The 20914-nt window shown below is 34.5% G+C and overlaps 1 protein-coding gene and 1 non-coding gene across 2 annotated transcripts in view; one reads left to right on the top strand and one right to left on the bottom strand.

Moving 5' to 3' along the window:
* LOC125647503 (PAS domain-containing serine/threonine-protein kinase-like) overlaps positions 1-19161 on the bottom strand; it is a 30254-nt gene extending 11093 nt beyond the window's left edge. Inside the window, exons 1-15 of the mRNA XM_048874188.2 lie at positions 19074-19161; positions 16723-16903; positions 16187-16478; positions 15749-15939; positions 12465-12635; positions 12200-12340; positions 11944-12078; positions 11158-11266; positions 8315-8478; positions 7053-7167; positions 5774-5921; positions 3600-4939; positions 1500-1675; positions 812-1021; positions 433-558 (exon numbers count right to left, since the gene is read on the bottom strand). Coding sequence (XP_048730145.2) covers positions 433-558; positions 812-1021; positions 1500-1675; positions 3600-4939; positions 5774-5921; positions 7053-7167; positions 8315-8478; positions 11158-11266; positions 11944-12078; positions 12200-12340; positions 12465-12635; positions 15749-15939; positions 16187-16478; positions 16723-16809 — 3405 coding nt within the window. The 5' untranslated portion in view covers positions 16810-16903; positions 19074-19161. The remainder of the gene's footprint in view (positions 1-432; positions 559-811; positions 1022-1499; positions 1676-3599; positions 4940-5773; positions 5922-7052; positions 7168-8314; positions 8479-11157; positions 11267-11943; positions 12079-12199; positions 12341-12464; positions 12636-15748; positions 15940-16186; positions 16479-16722; positions 16904-19073) is intronic.
* Positions 19162-19355: 194 nt separating this feature from the next.
* Trnaw-cca (transfer RNA tryptophan (anticodon CCA)) lies at positions 19356-19427 on the top strand. Its single transcript has one exon. It is a non-coding gene; the product is annotated as a tRNA-Trp (tRNA).
* The last annotated feature ends 1487 nt before the right edge of the window (positions 19428-20914 follow it).

A 20914-nucleotide genomic window follows, 5' to 3' on the forward strand; every position in this document is an offset into this window, starting at 1 on the left:
GAATATACAGGATAGAGAAATGGAGGATGAGAGAAAAGTGGAGGTTGAGAGAGAAATAGAGCAAGAAAGTCACTCGGATAGTGAAAGTGAGGAAGATCCATTCAGAGTGTAAGGAAGATGAGAAAGGGTATGAAAAGATAATTTATAAACTTATAACTGAGATGGAGATTGAATACAATTACACATGTAGTTGATTTTAAATAAAAATATCAGAAAACCTCAAAAGCGATGCATTTTTATCTGGACTGACAAAATTTTGTTTGGGCTGACACTATTTCTAACAGTGTCAGACCAAATGTCTGACACTTCAAAAGAAATTTCAAGAACTCTGATGAATACAACAAAGCAGTCTATAAATAATGTTAGATTCAGGTTAAAGTACTAATCTTCTACCCTGGGATATAAACTGGAAACAATTAAAGTTCTGTTTACCCGAACAATATTAGGATGTTGTAACATTTTAAGAAGCGACACTTCCAATGGCAATCTTTTGCCTTGCTGATCTTCTGTCCAACACTCTGATAATACTTTATTCTTCTTGATGAACTTCACCACAACCTGATAAAACATTTTATACTTTATTCTTCTTGATGAACTTCACTACGACCTGATAAAACATTTTAATCAGGGTAATACGATTAAGCAAAATAACCAGATTTCTAAAAAGCTGTATTTAAGTTTTCCTACATAAATCATGTATATGGATGTTGTTAAAAAAAATTTTTAATCTTTCATTTTACATAAAAAATTAAAAACTGGTCATTTATTTACATGTAAATGATACACCTTACAGATAATTTTCAGACAATACCTCTTCCTCATCAATTTTTCTTTTTGCTAACTTCACAAATCCAAATGCTCCCTTCCCAATGGAGATGAGAGTGTGATATTTGATGTCAAATAGCCCCCTCCCTGAGGAGGGACCATCCTCAGATTGTTCCTGTACGCTCCAGTGTGAGTCTTCCCTAGAAAGCTCCTCATTTTCTACTTTGGAGTCAGAACAAGCTTTTTCTGCCAGTAGCTGAAAATCAGCATATATTTTTTTTTTTATATCTTCAATGGTAAACTTGGAATTCAAACATGTTGACAATTTACATATTCACAAACTTGCGATCATAAAATTACTTCTAAAACATACCCTGTACATGTATCAATATATCTGGGATACATGTAGTACATGATACATTTTTTTTCCTAAATATCTAATTATGATTATCTAATCAAGCTTGTTTATATAACAGAAATAATCATAAGCACTATCACAAATATCTCTCCAACTTGCAGAAATAAAGAATTTATGTTGCTTTATTAAAAAAAAAACAACTAGATTTTTTCCATCTTACAAACTCCTACATTTTCTTCAAACTTAAAAATGTATTATTGATTTCATAACCTATCCATATATAATTTGGTTTGTTGAATTTATCCAAAACATAAAGCATTCAGGAGAGAGATTTTATGATTGATTCAATAATTTTGTTATTAAATTATTTTCTCACATCCCCCAGACTATAGTTGCCCGAGCAGTCCACAGTGCTGTTAAGAGTTGTGGCAAGCGTGAGATTGGCAAACGATCTCCCACCTTCTGCTGGTTCCTCGGGGTCCCTGGACACCCACATACAATACCGGACACTCCCATCCTCCAATATTACACGCTTTATCTGGAATATAATCCCTGAAAAACATGCGTACAGGTAAATGCATTTTTGTTATGTTTATAACAAACAAGTAGGTGTTGATAGACGGATTGATTCTGGACTTTAACATGCTTAAATAAATTCTTTCCTGACAGATGATAATACAGAAATATCAGTTTTCCATGAAATAGCTGTTACTTGTAGATTACAGTTTTCCATAACACTCTAAATAAAATCAGAACTTCTCTGACCATTACACTGGATGTTGTCAGTGATCTGATTTTGACCATTATACTGGATGTAGTCAGTGATCTGATTTTGACCATTACACTGGATGCAGTCAGTGGTCTTCTCTGACCATTATGCTGGATGTGGTCAGTGATCTGATTTTGGCCATTACACTGGATGTGGTCAGTGATCTGATTTTGACCATTACACTGGATGCAGTCAGTGATAATCTCTGACCACTACACTGGATGCAGTCAGTGATCTGATTTTGACCATTATGCTGTATGTGGTCAGTGATCTGATTTTGGCCATTACACTGGATGTGGTCAGTGATCTGATTTTGACCATTACACTGGATGTGGTCAGTGATCTGATTTTGGCCATTACACTGGATGTGGTCAGTGATCTGATTTTGACCATTACACTGGATGTGGTCAGTGATCTAATTTTGACCATTACACTGGATGTGGCCAGTGATCTGATTTTGACCATTACACTGGATGTTGTCAGTGATCTAATTTTGACCATTACGCTGGATGTGGCCAGTGATCTAATTTTGACCATTACGCTGGATGTGGACAGTGATCTGATTTTGACCATTACACTGGATGTGGTCAGTGATCTAATTTTGACCATTATACTGGATGTGGTCAGTGATCTCATTTTGGCCATTACACTGGATGTGGTCAGTGATCTAATTTTGACCATTACACTGGATGTGGCCAGTGATCTGATTTTGACCATTACACTGGTTGTGGTCAGTGATCTGATTTTGACCATTACACTGGATGCAGTCAGTGATCTAATTTTGACCATTACGCTGGACGTGGCCAGTGATCTGATTTTTAATCAGATTATTTCCCATAATTTTGATATACTATGGAAAACTTAATATAATCTCTATTGTTACAAAATATTCAATTTTAAGGCAAATAAAATCAAATTCTTAAACATGATATGCTTGTACACATATGCACTGTTTTCAATTGTTTAAACATGTTAAAATAATTAGCACTTTACAAAATACTTAATAACTAAGAATAGCATGCACTGTGAGCTAAATGCAGAAATGATGAGTTAAGGTATATCAGATAATTTTGGTGAGTCGGAACTGTTGCCGTTTTTGGCAGAAAATTCACCAAAATATAGTACCAAAATTTCTGTTCATAGAAATGATACACTTGATGTTAATAATATCTATACATGTGTATCATTGTAAAATGCAACACAATACACACTTGTAGACAAGAAATGACCTCCATCATTGATTATGTTAATATGTATGTCACAAAGAAAAAATAGATCTTCCGATTCTTAGGCATCAGTGCATCTTACTGAAAACTACCAAAGTGCTGAAAGATTGAAAAAGGGGAAAAAGGAGGCTATGATAAATGTTATGATGTCAACAGTACATCTGTCCATGAACCATATAATTTTTGTTTTGTTAATATAAAATGAAAATTAATTAGTTTAAAAGTGAAATGACATCAATCAAAGTTTTTGCAATGATGTAGAAATGAAACATCTATATATTAATAAGAATAAAAAAACTCATTTTTTCCCTGTTCTCTCTTTCAATTCCTACTAAACAAAGGGAAGTAACTCTAGCAACAGCTGTTTAAAAATGAAAAGGTTAATTTTTTTTTAAAAATCTTCCTGTTGCATTACATTTTGGTCTGAGAATCAAATTATTTTTTAACAAGACTTAGATACAATTTCCTCGTAACACATTACCTAAATATGATCTATCTCTGTGTTTTCCCTGCCCTGCGTACGATCCTTCTGGGAATACCACTGACTGACTTGCAGACGACGAGCTTTGTTGATGAGGGGGATCCCGTCGCCTGTCCTTCCTTTTGTGTTTCCTAGGACTACAGCCACTGTCTCTCTCATGAAAACTCACACTGTCAGTTAGAAAGCTGCTGTGGGTGTAGCTAGTTATTGGATCACACGAGGATTCAGACGGGTGGTCTGTACTATGCCCGCTGGAATGGCTACAGTTCAGCCTCATCTGTCGAATCAACAAGTTTGGTAAACCTGCATCCTTTCCATGATCAACAGAATTTTCCACAGAACTAATCTCATCAATAACACAATCTGTATTGCACTTAGGAATATAGTCATGACTAGCAGGAAAAGATAGATCTTCCCTGAGACTTTCCCTGGAGCTGTCTTTCAATATAGCACTAGAATGGACACTGTCGCTGATATCAGCGAAAGTCCCTGATGTGTCCCCCAAAATAGATTTCTTGCCTCTTTCTTTGCTTCTGTCTGGAGAGTCCGAGTCGCTCAGGTCTAGTACTCCTACATCGGCAGTTAACAGTTCTATTGTGGAATTTGAAACATTTTGATTCCCATTTAAATCTCCATCACCTGTCTCTACATTCACACCTTCTTGCACTTCTTTCTCTGTGTTCTCTTTCATGCTGTCTTCACTGACTTTCTGTTCTGTAACAAGTCTGTCACTTCCAATACTTGACTTGATCTCCATCAATATTTTATTTGTGTCGTGAAGCGTTTGGAGAAATTCTGTCCTATCAGCCACCTCAACAGTATCTGTTATCCTTTCAGAAGAGACTTCCACACTTTCTTTGTTAAGAACTGGTGTCTGTGCTGACATTGAGGACTCCGGAGGTCGGAATTCCTTATGTTCAGAATTACAATCAAATCTTTTATCTTTAACACAGTCTACGATCTCCAGGTCTTGTCCCTCTACTTTTTGAAACCAATCCATACTCTTGTTTATTTCAGAAGCCACCTTAACTTTGCCATCCATATTTTCTTCCAAACTTTGACTTGGATCAGGCATTTCTCTTTGTTCCTCTTTTGCCTCTCCTGGAGTCACTGCCACATTTCTGGTTACCTCCCTTGCCGTTGGAATAGTCTCTGTGCTGGAGGTAGACACATTACTATGGTTGTTTTCTGGTGACCTTGCATCCATTCTAACCAGAGGAGGAACAGTCATCTCCTCATCACTGTCACTGAGTTCTAGTCTACCTATCAGGTCTTTGTTCACGTCCACAGCTAAAGGTGAAATCTCCACCTCACTTCCTAAATCCCTATCAGATCCTTTCCTAGAAATAATTTTAATAAATTCATCATGGTCATAAATTTATATGCTTTATATACAGCATGCATACATGTATGACACCAAGTATTCTTTTATAATTCAATTTTTTTTTTAATCACGCATATGCCCATCATCTCAACCTTTCTTTTTCTTATTAAATTATACAGTTGTAAGACAAGAAATACAACAATAAATGATCAAACTTCAAAGTTAATAATCAAAATACATTTGTATATGTATATTTTGATGTATCTCTACATTTATCACACTGAAATCCAACCTTTGTAGATACCAGTAATTAACAGCAGCTAAAACATCTCTAACATTTATCACACTGAAATCCAACCTTTGTAGATATCAGTAATTAACAGCAGCTACAACATCTCTACATCACACTGAAATCCAACCTTTGTAGATATCAGTAATTAACAGCAGCTAAAACATCTCTAACATTTATCACACTGAAATCCAACCTTTGTAGATATCAGTAATTAACAGCAGCTAAAACATCTCTACATTTATCACACTGAAATCCAATCTTTGTAGATATCAGTAATTAACAGCAGCTACAACATCTCTACATCACACTGAAATCCAACCTTTGTAGATATCAGTAATTAACAGCAGCTAAAACATCTCTACATCACACTGAAATCCAACCTTTGTAGATATCAGTAATTAACAGCAGCTACAACATCTCTAACATTTATCACACTGAAATCCAACCTTTGTAGATATCAGTAATTAACAGCAGCTACAACATCTCTACATTTATCACACTGAAATCCAACCTTTGTACATATCAGTAATTAACAGCAGCTACATCTCATTATCGTACCTTAGAAATGAAACTGTTTGATTCCTGTTGGGGGTAGAAGTGACCCCCGGTCCCAGCATTGGATGAGCGTCTATAGCTGGAGGACACTGGTTAGAGATTAAACTGCTCCCTATACCCTGATCATCACTGCTGTCCACTTCCCTCATGTCTATTTATTAAACAATATTTCAGGATTAAATCATACATAGGTTTATTTTTGTCAAAATTTCCTTAAACTTCATAAATGAATTGAAACGAATCTTCATGATTGTCCTAATGAGAAAATAGGATGATGTAATACATATATAAACAACACTTGCTACCATTTGAAGTGATTGGTACCAAGTGCCAATTCAATTACAAAAACTCCTTTATTCTTCATTCATATAAATTAGAAACATTCTTATTCACTAGTGCTGAAATGATACGCCCCCTTTATGATACAATATGTATTGAAATACTTATGCCATGATTCAATGTTTTCAATACGATAAATTTTACAGAAGGAAACAATAATAACTTAGAAGAAAAATCTAATTACAAAGATTCACAGTCAGAATTTCAAAAGTAAACTGTTTCCAAAATGTTGTACAGTAAGATGCTTTCGACTTTGTAGTTTAAACTGATTAAGTTCATTATTGTTTTTGTCAGACTCGAGGCTAACAACAGTCTGACCATTATCGGACACCATTTCGTCTCTCGTACATGTAAAAATAATAAGTACAGGTCAAGTCCGATGTATTTCACCAAACCCGATTTTAAAAAACCCCGCATTGAACTGAAGATTGAGGCAATGAATTGAACATGAATCGAGCGTTTATATTGAACAGTATCGATATTTCGGTGAATTGTTTCCGCCCTAGTATTCACTCCTATTAAATGATACTTTAGGATGTATTCTAATTCCCTCACAGTGATAAAGAGGAAGTGTATGCTGAATGGCAATATCAAAACTTACAATGATAGGGCTGCAACTTTTTCAGTCCTGGATTTCTTGTGTTTTTAATCATAAATCAGAGTCTGTAAACTTGATGTCCATGTATGTGAAAAAATAATTGTAAACACACAAGTATGCTATACATTTGACCTCCAGAATTGGCCATAGACATCTAAAAAAAAATGTCTCCTGACAGAAGTAAATGACTTCTTAGATCACTTCCCTTTTAACAGTCAAATACCAGAGAAAACAATTATCGGGAAAGCTCATTTGAGCCTTCAGCTCTGATTTCAGAGCTAAAAATACCCCCCCCCCCCTTCCAAAATATACTCTGTAATTATAGTGCAGTATAGTTATTCAAACCTTTTCTGTCATCTGGTAACTGGTTTGGGTTGCTCAGGCCACTATGGAAACTTCCAGCGTCTGAATTCTCGAGTTCCAGGATGTCATAGAAATCTGGTATCAACATTGAAATATCCTGCAAATCATAAGTTCAGTGTAAATGTAAAAAATAAAGTTAATTATAATATCTAAATTTTTATAATATATCAACTTTTCACGCAGAATAAAAATGCATCAAATTTTGAGAATCAATAACTTTTGGTAAAGGTTGTAGAGAAAAGGGGCTATGCTGTACAGAAATAACAAGATGTACTGTGAGCAAAGAATACCATCCGTTTACCCCAATCTCCCAAAGGGTGTTGTTAATAGGTATAAATTACCTCTTTCCTGAGTGTAAAAATATGGTATGCCTTTGTAAAAGAAGATGGAAGATATAGTCCGAACACAAATCCATGGCATAAACCTATAATTTTGACCTTGAGATCAAAGGTCAAGGTCATAAAGAGGTCATGAATGTACATGACACATAGTCTCATGGTGATACACCAATGTCTTATGGTATGACTATGTCAAAACCCTATAATCAATTTTGACCTTGAGGTCAAAGTTCAAGGCCATATAGAGGTCATGAAGGTACTCGACACATCGTCTCATGGTGATACACTCATGTGTCAAATATGATATGCCTATGTCAAACAAAGAAGTCATGGCCCTGACACGAATCCATTGTAAAAACCTTTAATTTTGACCTTGAGGTCAAGGTCATGTGGAGGGCATGAAGGCACATGACACATTGTCTCATGGTGATACACTCATGTGTCAAATATGGTATGCCTATGTCAAAGAACAAAGAAGTTATGGCCCGGACACGAATCCATTGTAAAAACCTTTAATTTTGACATTGAGGTCAAGGTCATATAGAGGTCATGAAGGTACTCGATACATCGTCTCATGGTGATCTACCTGTGTGCCAAATATGGTATGCCTAAGTCAAAGAACAAAGAAGTTATGGCCTGGACACGAATCTGCACAGACGGACGGACAGACAGAGTGATTCCTATATACCCCCCAGAACTTCGTTCGGGGGGTATAATTAGAGGTCCTTCCCTTCACTGACTACTGAACACGGATAAAGAAAAGTGGGGCTATGCTGTTCAGAAATCATTAGAGGTCCTTCCCTCCACTGAGTACAGAACAACAAACAGCAAAATAACAGTTGAAAAAAAAGGTACACTCACATTGTACAAATTAGAAATTATAAAGAAGTAGTTTTGAAAGTCTACCTTTCCAAGGAGGTCAGCTCTTGAATACCCAAAAAGCATTAAGGCAAAGTTTTCATTGATACTGTTTATGGTGCCATCAGGAAGCAGGGTAACAAGACCGCTGATGTTTGAGAACACCCATAGTACACCAACATAGATGTTTTCCCTGTCGTCATGGATACCTCCTGAAAGAAAATTCACAAAAAAATTCTCATTTCATCTCAGTTCAAAAACTCTAAAACCTCTTCAAACTACCTTTTGATGAATGATTTTTAAAGCAAATTTAGCAGTGAATTTAAAGATAAATTCTGAACACTACTATATAACATATAGGGGTTAAGGGACTCGTGTATGCCCCTACAGAAAATTAGAAATTCAAAATGATTCAAAAGTCTGTTAAACTTACTGTGATATATACCTTGGGATGTAAATCTATGCCATGTTAAAATATATACAGATATCCATGTAAACATTGCGAATAATTGTTTCTATGACGACAGAAAATGAATCATTTCTTGCAACTTCTTTTGTTTGTTTGCAGACCTACATGTATACTTAACACTCAGGGCCATAGCAGTGAGGGTTCTTTAAATGGGCATGGACACAATGCTAGCTGAAAATTTTCAAATTTTATATTTCCATTTCAAATGCTTAACGAAGGTATTCCTAATGGTCAGCAAATATTTGAATGTCAGTTGTCGAGTTACAAGAGAGATACAGAGGTCACAATTCTTTGTTATGTAAACAAGACTTTGTCACTTAGGCCATGCCAATTTGTAATCTAGTTCATTGGATTCGCCGCTTCTATTTGTAACAAATCCAAATTATAATATTATCAAAAAATAATATCCGCCCGCATGTTCAAAAATATCCGTAAATATTTTTTTTAGTTTTTACAACAAGCGCACAAATAACCTTGATGTATATGCTGACAAATGACAGAAGCGCGGGCTCTCGAGAAATTTCCTAACAGTGTAATACTGTTAAGTTATTCATGATGTCTATCTTAATATGTACGATACTTCATAACACTGGATTGGAAGTTGTTCCTTATGTTGCAATCGAACTGGAAGCCGATGAAACTTTTGAAGCGCTATTCGATGCCACTATTTAGAGAACATTGATAGCATATGATTGATTGTTTGATTAGCCTATATATTGACTGAAGTCTTTCTTGAGAATATTTCACTCACATGAAGACGTTACCATTGCCGGTAAAGGGCTGCAAAATTTAGGCCTATGCTCAGCGCTTATGGCACTGAGGGATCTTTATCGTGTCAAACCTACTGTGACAAGGATCTCAGTTTTTGCAGTCCTATCTGAAGGACCGCCCCATTTATTCGCCTCTTAAAACAAGCAAGGGGTACTGATTGATGACTATTTTAAACCGGACCGACAGTTAACGACAAATTCACAAAAGGTTTGGTGATGTCATATCAAAATTCAAGAAAATGCTCAAAGTGATGCAATGGATATTGCATTTGCAATGAATGTCAAAACTGGATGTGTCCCTAGCAATATGCATATCTCTGAATCGAAAGTTTGTAGAAATGAAACTTAAATAAAATGCTTCAAAAAGACCTTATCAGTTAATGTTGCAAAGTACATGTATTAGGTATAAAGAAAATAAGTCTTTGAAACCTGAAATACTTCTTATTTATTGTAAACTATATCAACGAAGTTGAAAAATATTAAGTTTATGTGGTAAACAAATGATATCTGATGATTTTAGATCTTTATTTTTAGGCGCCCGCTTTTTAAAATCACACTTAATTCAATTAAAAATATTTATATTTCTTGTATTCGCTCGCCTCATAATTTTTATCTCCAAAATTAAAAATAATATTTGTAAAATAATTTCGCCCTCTCGCCTCACTTTTTTTGTTTGAAAATCCAAAGAACTATTTTATAAATTGGTGTGGCCTTAGGTAAAATATAGCAGTAAAAGTTTTGCTTTAATCAGATTTTTCAATTCACAAGTTAATTCTGAACACAATTAAACAGTTTCTAGTGTTTGTCACATCTCATTTTGTTTTAAACATGATATTTTCTACGAAGCAATCTATCTAAACCAACAATTACAACATGAAATACAATATTTTTGCTGAAAATTGTAACAAATATGAAATTATATAATAGGTGTTGCATCATTAATTAGTGACGACATCATAATAAGAATTTATCTTTAATGTTTCTAAACAAGATGGTAAATTTTTGTACATATAATAATCATACATGTTCTATCTATATATGTTATCTAGAGGCAGAAAATCATCACTACTTCACATGATAGTCAGTAGTGCACATATACTGTACTCTGTATGTGTAAATTGCACATTTTTCTCATTTGGCAGACAATCTTCATAGCCTACATTTGGGAAAAATAAATTCTATAATTTTTTTTTAAACTACTAAAAGAATAAGAATTTCCAATACATTGTCCACTAGTAATGTCATGCAAAGTCTTGTCCATTACATTCAGCCATGAATGAAACTTGAACCTATACAACATGACAATACTTGCATATCAATCTTAACAAATTGTAGTGAGGTTATGTACCAAACAAGCCAGCACTATAGCAATTCTGAATATTTAGATTATCCTCAATTTTTGGAATTAAGTTAAATACACTCTGTTAAACAATGAAAATTAAAACATTCTCCTCCTATACAGTATTGTAGCATGGTGTGCCATCTGGCCAGCTTCCTGAGAGTAAATAACCTTTTGTGTGAATGTATGACTTCACCCAGGCAGTTAATTATATTTTTACATGTATATCCACTCTGTACAAAGTAGACAATACACACACACAAAATCTAGATGGATTTTCTACAATATTTTCAGTAGGGGAATGGAAATATACCTGTAGATTCGTTGCCAGAATTCACCTCTGTTGCTAACTTGACAGACAGACTGAGTGGAAATGAAGCCCCATCTTTAGTGCGTCCAGTTGCTCTCTGTTTTCTCACTTCCTGTGAAAATGCCACATATACTCTACATGATTTTATACCATTTCAGTCTACACTCATGAAAGATCATATCCTATTTTCCTTTGATCAGACCTATCTACAAGTTGCAACCAAGGAAAATAGGCCTGCTGTCTGGTTTGGTCAAAAGGAACCAGCTAATTGCCTCAATGATGTACTTTTAAATTACCATACCAATACAAAACCATTTAAATTTATGAAAGAAAAAAAACCTTAATTTGTAATGTTAAATTCAAATCTGAACTATAAGAAAGTTCACCATAATTTTTTTTTTTTTTTTAAATATATGCCTATTCCAAGGTGAAAGTCATTATACTAGTCACTGCAGTGTTGTTCTATCAAAAAACCTCCCAACCCATCTGCTGGGGAATTAGTCTTTTAGCAAATTACTTTAAAAAAAAAAACAACAACCAAAAAACCATTTTTATCAGTAGAGGTCTATAAATCGGAGCATCCTCTAACATCAAAATAAATGGCAATAGAATGCCTTGTTATCACATGAACAGTTTTTTACATGTATATAAAATGTGTATCTCCTCCATCTTTCTTCCATTGATCCCATAAATGTGTAGTTCTGATTATTACTTCCAAGATATAAAACTGAGCAAATATGATTGCACAAGTTAAAGTACATATACACTGCAGATATCTACATGCAATACCTTTTCCAATGGCTTTCCTACAACAGGCAATTTGAGGGAGGGAATCAATTGTTTAATTTTGAGGCCTTCCAAGTCATCTGGTGAGAAATATCCATACAAGTAGGCCATCTGATGGTCACAGGATAGAATTGTTCCCTGCAAGGATAGATAAAGAGGTATCTCCATCACCTGCATGTTAGAAGCAATTTGAGAAGAAAATCTTTCTTCTTTAGAGCTCATTCAATCAAATGTAAAAATTTGTCACTATTTGAAATACCTCTGTATTAAATGTCACCATGGCAACAGTTCTTTCAACCGGCTCCATGACAACCACGGCCCTGTGCTCTGTTTCTTGTTCTAATCTTTTGACCCACACTGATATTGGCATGATCAGACCATTGCTATCAGTAGCATCCACCTAATTTGAAGTATTTTAATTGTAAAAGTACATGTATAGCATAAGTTAAATAACTGTCATGATAGCGCATGCTCACAATAATTCTGTAAAACTTGTAAAACTCGGATGATGACCAGACATTTACCACTTTGCCAGCAAGGCTGATGATATCTCCAGATGACTCATCAAAGTGGCATTCCAAAATCGTAGCCTGGTCTTTGGGCTTCAGTTTGATCAAATCTTTCAGTTTTTTGCCTAAAAGCTCTTCTGTTTCATATCCAAATAGTTCACATGTCATGTCATTTGCAATTAAGATCTGAAAGAAACAAGATGTGTTTGTGAAACACAGTACCCAAGGTGGCAAAAAAGAAATAATTTTACACAGTAAAAATCTTAGGTACAAAAAGAATGGTTTTGTCACAAGAAATGCATCTATGAAATATGTGAATGCTATCCCTCACCATTCAAAACTTAGCAAGGTTAAAATTTGGGTCAAACACCAAGGTCAAAAGGATAAAGATCGTGGTATCAGATAAATCATAGGAAATCTATTTTTAAAAATACGAAAGCACTACCTTAAATACTTCAGGAAATATTGCTTAGGTTAACTACTCTTAAAGGTAGGTCAAACTCTAAGGTTAGAGACACAAGGTTAAAAACTTTGGTTCCAAAAGATAGCTGCAGATCTGTAGCTCTCTGGAAAAAAGGCCTCAACTGTGCACATTTTTTTCAGTGCTGTAAATCGAAGATTTTTAAAAGGGGTGGATCTATAACTCTCTGGTCTGTCCCAATATTTTCCAAGAGAGCTACAGATCTGCAGCTAACCAAAAGAAAGGTCTGGTAAAAAAAAAAAAATGAGAGCACTATCATCACTAGCTGCAATAATGTAGCCCTCTGTGATTTTTTTTTTTTTTTTTTTTAGGGAGAGGGCTACAACACCTTAGGATCTCCGTAATGGTGCAAATGCGGGAGTGATTCACTCCCGCAACATTTGCGCTCATTCTAAACATTTCCTGACTTTCTTTACGTTAATAAAATGATATTCTATGTTTCTTAGTCAATATATAAATTTACAACCTTCAACTTTAGATTTGTGAGGCTCTATTCTACCGTTTTCAACAATTTCGATAAATTCCAATTCCTCGATTCATATTTGTGCGCCAAGTTTGATGTACTGAAGTTTCAACTTCCGATTGTCAAGTCATTTGCATATGCCATATAAGGTAGTATTTACATCAATGGACAAGTATGGAGGCGAAAGCTATTTCGTCGGTATTGAAAAGGTTTGAATTAAATATCAAGTTAAAAACCAAACAGCAAAGTGTAAATTCTTTCTGCAACAATATGATTTTCCTTTCTTTGTCGAAGTGGCGCGAGTAACTACATTTTCGCGCTGATTGTCAATGTTTAGGCTTTCATTAGATCCACCTACGAGGTCTCGCGATAACAAGCATGACGGAGCAGACGAAGAATTTTGCATGCTGTACATTATATTTAATGAAAAACACCTTTATTACACATGCCTGAGCACAAAGTTGGTACTCCTTTTGGTGTAAACAACATTTGGGACTAATACACAGAGTTTATTATCGGTTATTCATAAAATTATTTTGCACCATTACGGAGATTCTATGGAATTGTAGCCCTATCCCGAAAACGTCAGAATAAAAAAAAATTGGATAGGGCTACATTATTGCAGCTATATCATCACCATTCAGAAGTTGTGAGCAAAGTTACAACTTCAGAGAGTCAGACAGAATAAAAACAATATGCACTCAACTTTAGTTGCAGGGGCATAAAAGAAAGCAAACTGTGTAGGTGATGGGACATTGGTAGTAGATACAGTTTTCTCTCCCCTTGGATCCATAACATAACTTAATTTTAAATTACTGTCCTATCTAAAGGACATCAGAGACATTGACAGTTATCGCAATTCACCTTTGAATTAGAACGCTTTGGCCGATATAGTATTGCGTTGTGTGACGACACAATTGAATCTGTTTGTAATACAATTGCGAAATGCAACAGAAACTCTCATTGGTCCATATGTATAAGTCCGCCCAAATTCCCTTATACGGGAGTAGTCAGCATTTGAAAACATGACGGCCAGATGCTAGATGGAAAAAAACTTCAAAGGAAGAAAGAGTTGTATTCTTGTGTTGTTGTCTCATAAATTTAATATAAAAAAAATTCCTAACATATTTTCCTACTATACTTGTGTCCAAACATACCTTCAAATATTTATTAAAGCCCCATACGACCCAAAAACTCGATCACAGCTTTTGATGATTTCGTTCGTAGACATAGCCATGTTAGGTAGCCAGTCAATTCGAATCCCGGTTCATTTCCATATTGGCACAATAGCGTCTAGATGTGTACTAATACCCCACAAATATTTTAGCTAAATTGTTTAAATAATATACCACCCCAGTCCTATTAAATGATAATTATTCAAATACATGTAGCTAAACTCACGGCAGTGCGGCTTTCATTAGTCATGAGTGGCCGCGCCGGCCGATCTCCATCTAATGGGCTTGTGTAGCATTTTCGTTCATCTAGAGCTTATTTTACATTTACAAAAACTGGTACAAAAATGTTTTAATTTCTATTAATTATTCATGTTGATAATAAATGAAGAGCGAATACATAACTTACAACCAATTTTATGAATAGATACCAATAGCAAGAGTTCGAATTGACCGGCTACCCAACATGGCTACGTCAACAAACGAAATCATTTGAAGCTGCGAGTTTTCAGGTGGTGTGTGGCTTTAATGAATATTTGAAGGTATGTTTGGACGCAAGTATATAGTAGGAAAATATGTTAAGATTTTTTTATGTTAAGTTTATGAGACAGCAACACAAGAATACACCGATTTCAGGCCTCAGCCGTCCGCAGCTTTTTGTGACCCGTAAATCGAAGGTTTTTATAAGAGGTGGATCTTTTCAATGAGCTATATACAGTTCTCCAGCTACACTGAATCCGCGCGAGAAAGTGGGCGGGCTGTAATCGGCCAATGAAAACTTAATAGACAAGATCTAACTAAATTATTAGATAAGATCTAACTGCACTCTGGTGACACATAAACTTTAAAAAAAAATTAACACATCATCATTCAATAGGAATATTTCAAATTGTGTTTCCAATGCTTTGTTAGTTAACACAGTATCAAACTTTCAAAAGTTTAATAATGCAGTAATATTCATAACCATCTCTAGTTATTATTTATACAATACCTCTAATGTGTGATATCAATAAATGCAGCAATATTTATAAACTGTCTATGGGTTTTTTCTTTCTCTATATCTCTCTGATTTTTAACAATGAAGCAATATTTATGAACTATCTCTGTTTTGTTTCTTAAAATCTATATCTGATTTTTAACAATGCAGCAATATTTATAAACCGTCCCTGGTTATTATCTATACCTCTGATGACTTAGAATCAATCGTACAGATGGCTTTGTTTGGATTTCGTATGGTTGTAGGAAAGACCATTCCCAACTGCCCCCCTCCTATATTGTTGTAAAATGATAAATTCTCCCTGTCTGGATGGGCATCAGAGGAAAAGCACCCTTTACTAGGTCCAGGACTGAAGCTAACATCATGGAACTCGCAATCTGTTAAATATTATGTACACATACACGAATACATTATTTATAAAAGGTGGTGTATCTACACTCTGAATTCAAGTAAATTAATAACCTCTATTATCTATATAGAAACCTTTACTGCAATAGCTGTTTTTAAGTTCTAAAGAATGAACAACTATTTACATAATTACATCCATCTAAATTCATATGTACCTTTAAATACCTTACAATGGCTGATTCTTTGTAATACATACATCGATCTCTAGATCTATACCTATAGTGTTCATCTCCTCTCTCGGACAGAGTTTCTTGGCCTTTGGTTTTGCCATGGTTTCGTCTAGACATCTTGCTGTTTTTGTCATCTTTGGAAATGACTGATTTATTTCAAATGATGATTCCTTCACCCCATTCAGTTCTGATGCATATCTGAAGTCAGTTCTGTCAGCCCGAATCCTGTCAAGTGGGGAGGGGTAACTTGGGGAACCAAATGATATTCTGTCCCCAAACAGACCCCCTCTTTCATAGCTACTCAGATTGTTGTTCAAGTTCAAGTCTCTGTATTGTCTCTGCAAAATAAATAAATAAATAAATAAAAATGTCAAGATACACATAATATTCACTAACTGTGAGGTTGCCTATGATAGAAAATAAATAAAATAATGTCATGACTAATTTTTCACTGCAATTTTATAAGATAATTTTAAGTGAAATGAAGCAAAAATTACTTTAAAAGTTGTGGTATTGTACAGAAGAACCTTTAAAATTAATGTACAGTGTAAATCTCTGCACAAATTTTAAACAGATACATACCGATTGTAAAACATCTGGAGTGGAAGAGAGGTAGGGTCTGTTGTATACTGAGTCGGTTATTGGTGAATGGTAATTGAATCTGTCCATCTTTCAGTGTTGTAAAACAGAAAAAGTCCTAGTAAAATGATCAGCTGTGATAATCCTTTTGCTGTACTTATTATATTGCACTAAATTTGTCCAACTGGAAAAAAAGGAGGAAGAATGTGAGACTTGCATTCAAGTTTTAATACAGTTGTATAACATAAAAACTTCAGTTCATTACAAATTCTTTTTAATCTAAAATTATGATGGTGAACTCTAAGCTATTAGCATTGGTGTCACAGAGGAAAAATTAGAACATGTATACATTGTGGAAATATGATTGTCTTCAATCATTATTCCTATATAAATTTGATCAAAAAGTTACTTTGATGAGAAGACAAATAGTATTGTATATTTAAAAAAATCCTTTATTTCAGCCTATTTTTAGGTATACATCCTTGAGAAAAGCAAGGATATTCAACATAATATTTTCCTTCATAATTATTATTAAAATACATTATGTACTTATACAGCCAGATGTACTGAGAAGCAGTTGACTGTTCTTTTTGCAATATCCCACATAAAACTCAGATCTCTATTATGAAACCCGAAAAAACTAGCTGTGTTGGAACAACATGTATGCCCCTTCCCAATGGCCATAACTTTGCCAAAAATCATATGACCAGAACCATCAGTCACACGACCTGTGAATTCTTATATAATATAGATTACTCTACTGGCCATCATTTTCAACACTGTAATTCCCACAAAAAATCTCCATAAATTTGAAAATCATATCTTCAGAGTTCATCATATCTGTATCAAATATAATCTCATATCTGACATGTCTACTCAACCCAACCTAAGCGATAATATCATATCAACAAGAAGTAAAATAACATCTATGAAATCACAACATGTGATCATAATCATAATATGTTCACCGTATCATTTGTCGATCATGTTTAAAGTAATTTATAACATCAGAGTTAACATCTGCTAGGCATTAAAAACGAACCAATAAAATCTAAATTTTATCAACCAAGTTCAAAATTTACCAGGGATGCGAAGCAGTACATGGATTTTTTTAAGGGTCTGTAGGGGGCCGAAATAAGGCCCCATTCCCAATGCTAAACCCCCCCAGGTATTTTCCCCAATTTTTCCTTTGAAATTCCCAAACAATGAAAACAAATCAAGCAGGGTAGTCAAATGTATCATAAATCTTCTTCACAGGCCCACAGATTACAATTTTTGCTTCAAAATTGTTAAGTAAACCTAATTTTTTGGCCTCTGCTTATTTGAATGAGGTAAGCTTTGACCAAATTGAAAGTCAAAAGGAACCCAATTATACCTTAAAGAACTCTGAATTGGCTTTTCCCCTATTTCTTTGCATGAAACATTTTCCCCAATTTCAAGCAAACGTCGCTATTTTTCTCAATTGGAAAGGCCCTCGCCCTTGAAATCAAGACCTTAAAAAAATCTGCTGTAAATCTTGGGAACTCTACTACTATACAAATTGTAGACAAATAAATAATCTACATCATAACCATTCTATCAGGTGTGTTATATTAATTGCTGAATATGAAGGGATAGTAACTTTTAGGTCATTTTGTTCATTTAAAAAAATAATTTAAAATGGGTTAAAATTACTTGTACAACTCATTTCCTGTAAATATAACAATGTTATGCATTGCAAAATTCCATCTTCTAGATCAGTTACCTCCTAGTATAACTTTTTATGCATATGCAATCATTTCAAAGTTGATAAATATTATTCATTTAGACGATTTGGTTTGAGAAAACAAAATCACCAAAATGAGCTGTACTATCTCTGGAGCATGGAGCTCCACAGACTGAGCATGCTGAGGTGAAACTGAAGGACTGGGATTTCTAGTTTTATAACGAAATTCTTCAAACTATGTATACAGCTTCATCTTGCAGCTATTTTATTTTTAATTCACTGGAATATGAAGTAGATGGGCCGGGTCACCTTAATATAATATAGATTTGGGCCTACTGGCAGGCGCGATGACATAATTTTCAACGCTGCAATTCCCACAAAAACTCTCCACTTGGAATTTGAAAATCATATCTTTAGAGCTCATAATATCTGTATCAAATATAATCTCATATCTGTCATGTCTACTCAACCCAAATACAAAATCAGATTAGGCTTAAAGAACTAAACAAAACATTCAACAAGTTTAGGCTTGATTTGGACATCAGTCCAGTTTAAAGGAAACAAATTCACCACTTTAATAAACTACGAATGCAATTACTTTTATATGAAATATAACATTATCAATAACACTATGATATTCTATACTTACATTAAAATAATCGAAATGTTAAACATTTGCATTTCATTCATTCAATTCCTCCGCCATTTTCAAAGTTTCTCCACGCATGCGCATTGGCAGTCGATAAGCTTGTTTAACAGCCCACAACCACGCTTTTATGCAGGCTTGTTTTTTAGAAACGGTAATGGTTCTCATTATTGTAAATTCAGAGCTGATATCTTGTACAATATCCTTAGTATATTAATAACTTGGTAATATAATGTTCTTTATCATTTGATTTGTTTGATTTTTAAATCTCGAATTAGTATGTACGACTCCGTGGCGCAACGGTAGCGCGTCTGACTCCAGATCAGAAGGTTGCGTGTTCGAATCACGTCGGGGTCAAAGCATGTCTTTTTTTTCCACAGTGCATTGATGTAATATAATACCTATATTTTTAAGGTGGCTCATTACATCAATACAAAATGTTAGTAAGTAAGTAGATAAATTTTATTTAAAGTCGGTACTCAAATATATACAATCAACAAGTCAACACGATATAGAGCTTTTTAACCAACTATCACAATCATATATAAAAGACACAAAGCGTGCATGTACATATATATATATATATATATACACAGACCATATCACAGGTTAACAAGCATAATATGTTGGTAAACTTTTCTCGAGTACCAAAAGATTTGGTGCCGAGCGAAGCGACGGACCAAATGGAGTGGCGAGAGAAGTTAAACAAAATACTTAGTACATGTTTCATACGAGAAATGAAAACTCTTTGTAGTCTCTATTTAATTTATTATAACCCTTCCGTATTTCTTTTATCCTTTAATCAAGATCATCAGCATTTATCTTGATTGGTGCAATTCTCTATTGACTGGATTTGATAATCTGTGCCCTTAAGGGGATTTACCTGTAGTCAACAGTCAGGTGAGGGTGCACAGTGAGTAGTTTTCAGGTTTTAGTTTTAAGGTTTTTGAACACATTCAATATATCTTTATAATGTTTCAAGAATGTCTACCATGTCTTTTCAAATGGATTTAAAACTAAAACTATTCTCTTAGATATTTTCGGGCATGGTAGAAAATACTTCCATGCGTTTCCTAGATATTATTTCTGAAAATGATTTTGGAAACAGACTACATGTGTATTTGGGAACGGATCAGATATGCTGATAGAGTGATATAAAACTATCTCTCCCGTGTCATTTAAATTGTTTTTAAATGATAGATTGCTGGATATATTACTTAGTGACCGAAGCCCGAACACATGATGGTGAATACACATCCTATACTATTTTCATGAAGTGTTAGTGATGGGGCATAACAGGTACCTCAGAGAGAGAGAGAGAGAGAGAGAGAGAGAGAGAGAGAGAGAGAGAGAGAGTCTGTATTCTTGTTTCTGTTGGTCGCTCAAGCCACCCAAATTTTCGTGTTTTTGTCTCAACATTCAATGTTCCATACCAATTCTGGTAACTGACACATCGTATTCAGAAAGCGCGACGCCCTTCCTTGATTGTTACCAATCACTAATAATTATTGCTTTGATAATTATAAATACAATGGAACGGTTACCCAACCATGAAGCTTGGACTTGGGTACACGCAAAAATCTTTTGTTCGAGGTGTGAAACATGTACTAACTTCGACACATAGCATGCATGTACACACACACAGACATATCAGAGATTGACAAAAGAATACAAATAGAAACAAAACATGTCATACAAGATACGAAGGCATAAGATTTAGAGGAAGAAATAAAAACACTTCAGGCAAGGGTGGATGTATATAAATATCAGCAGTAAAATTCAAACAAAATTCGCAATCTTATTCTTTGTTGCAAATAATGCAAAAAGCACAAACTATTTTAAAT

Source organism: Ostrea edulis, chromosome 6 (assembly GCF_947568905.1).
Source record: "Ostrea edulis chromosome 6, xbOstEdul1.1, whole genome shotgun sequence".
NCBI lineage: Eukaryota > Metazoa > Mollusca > Bivalvia > Ostreida > Ostreidae > Ostrea > Ostrea edulis.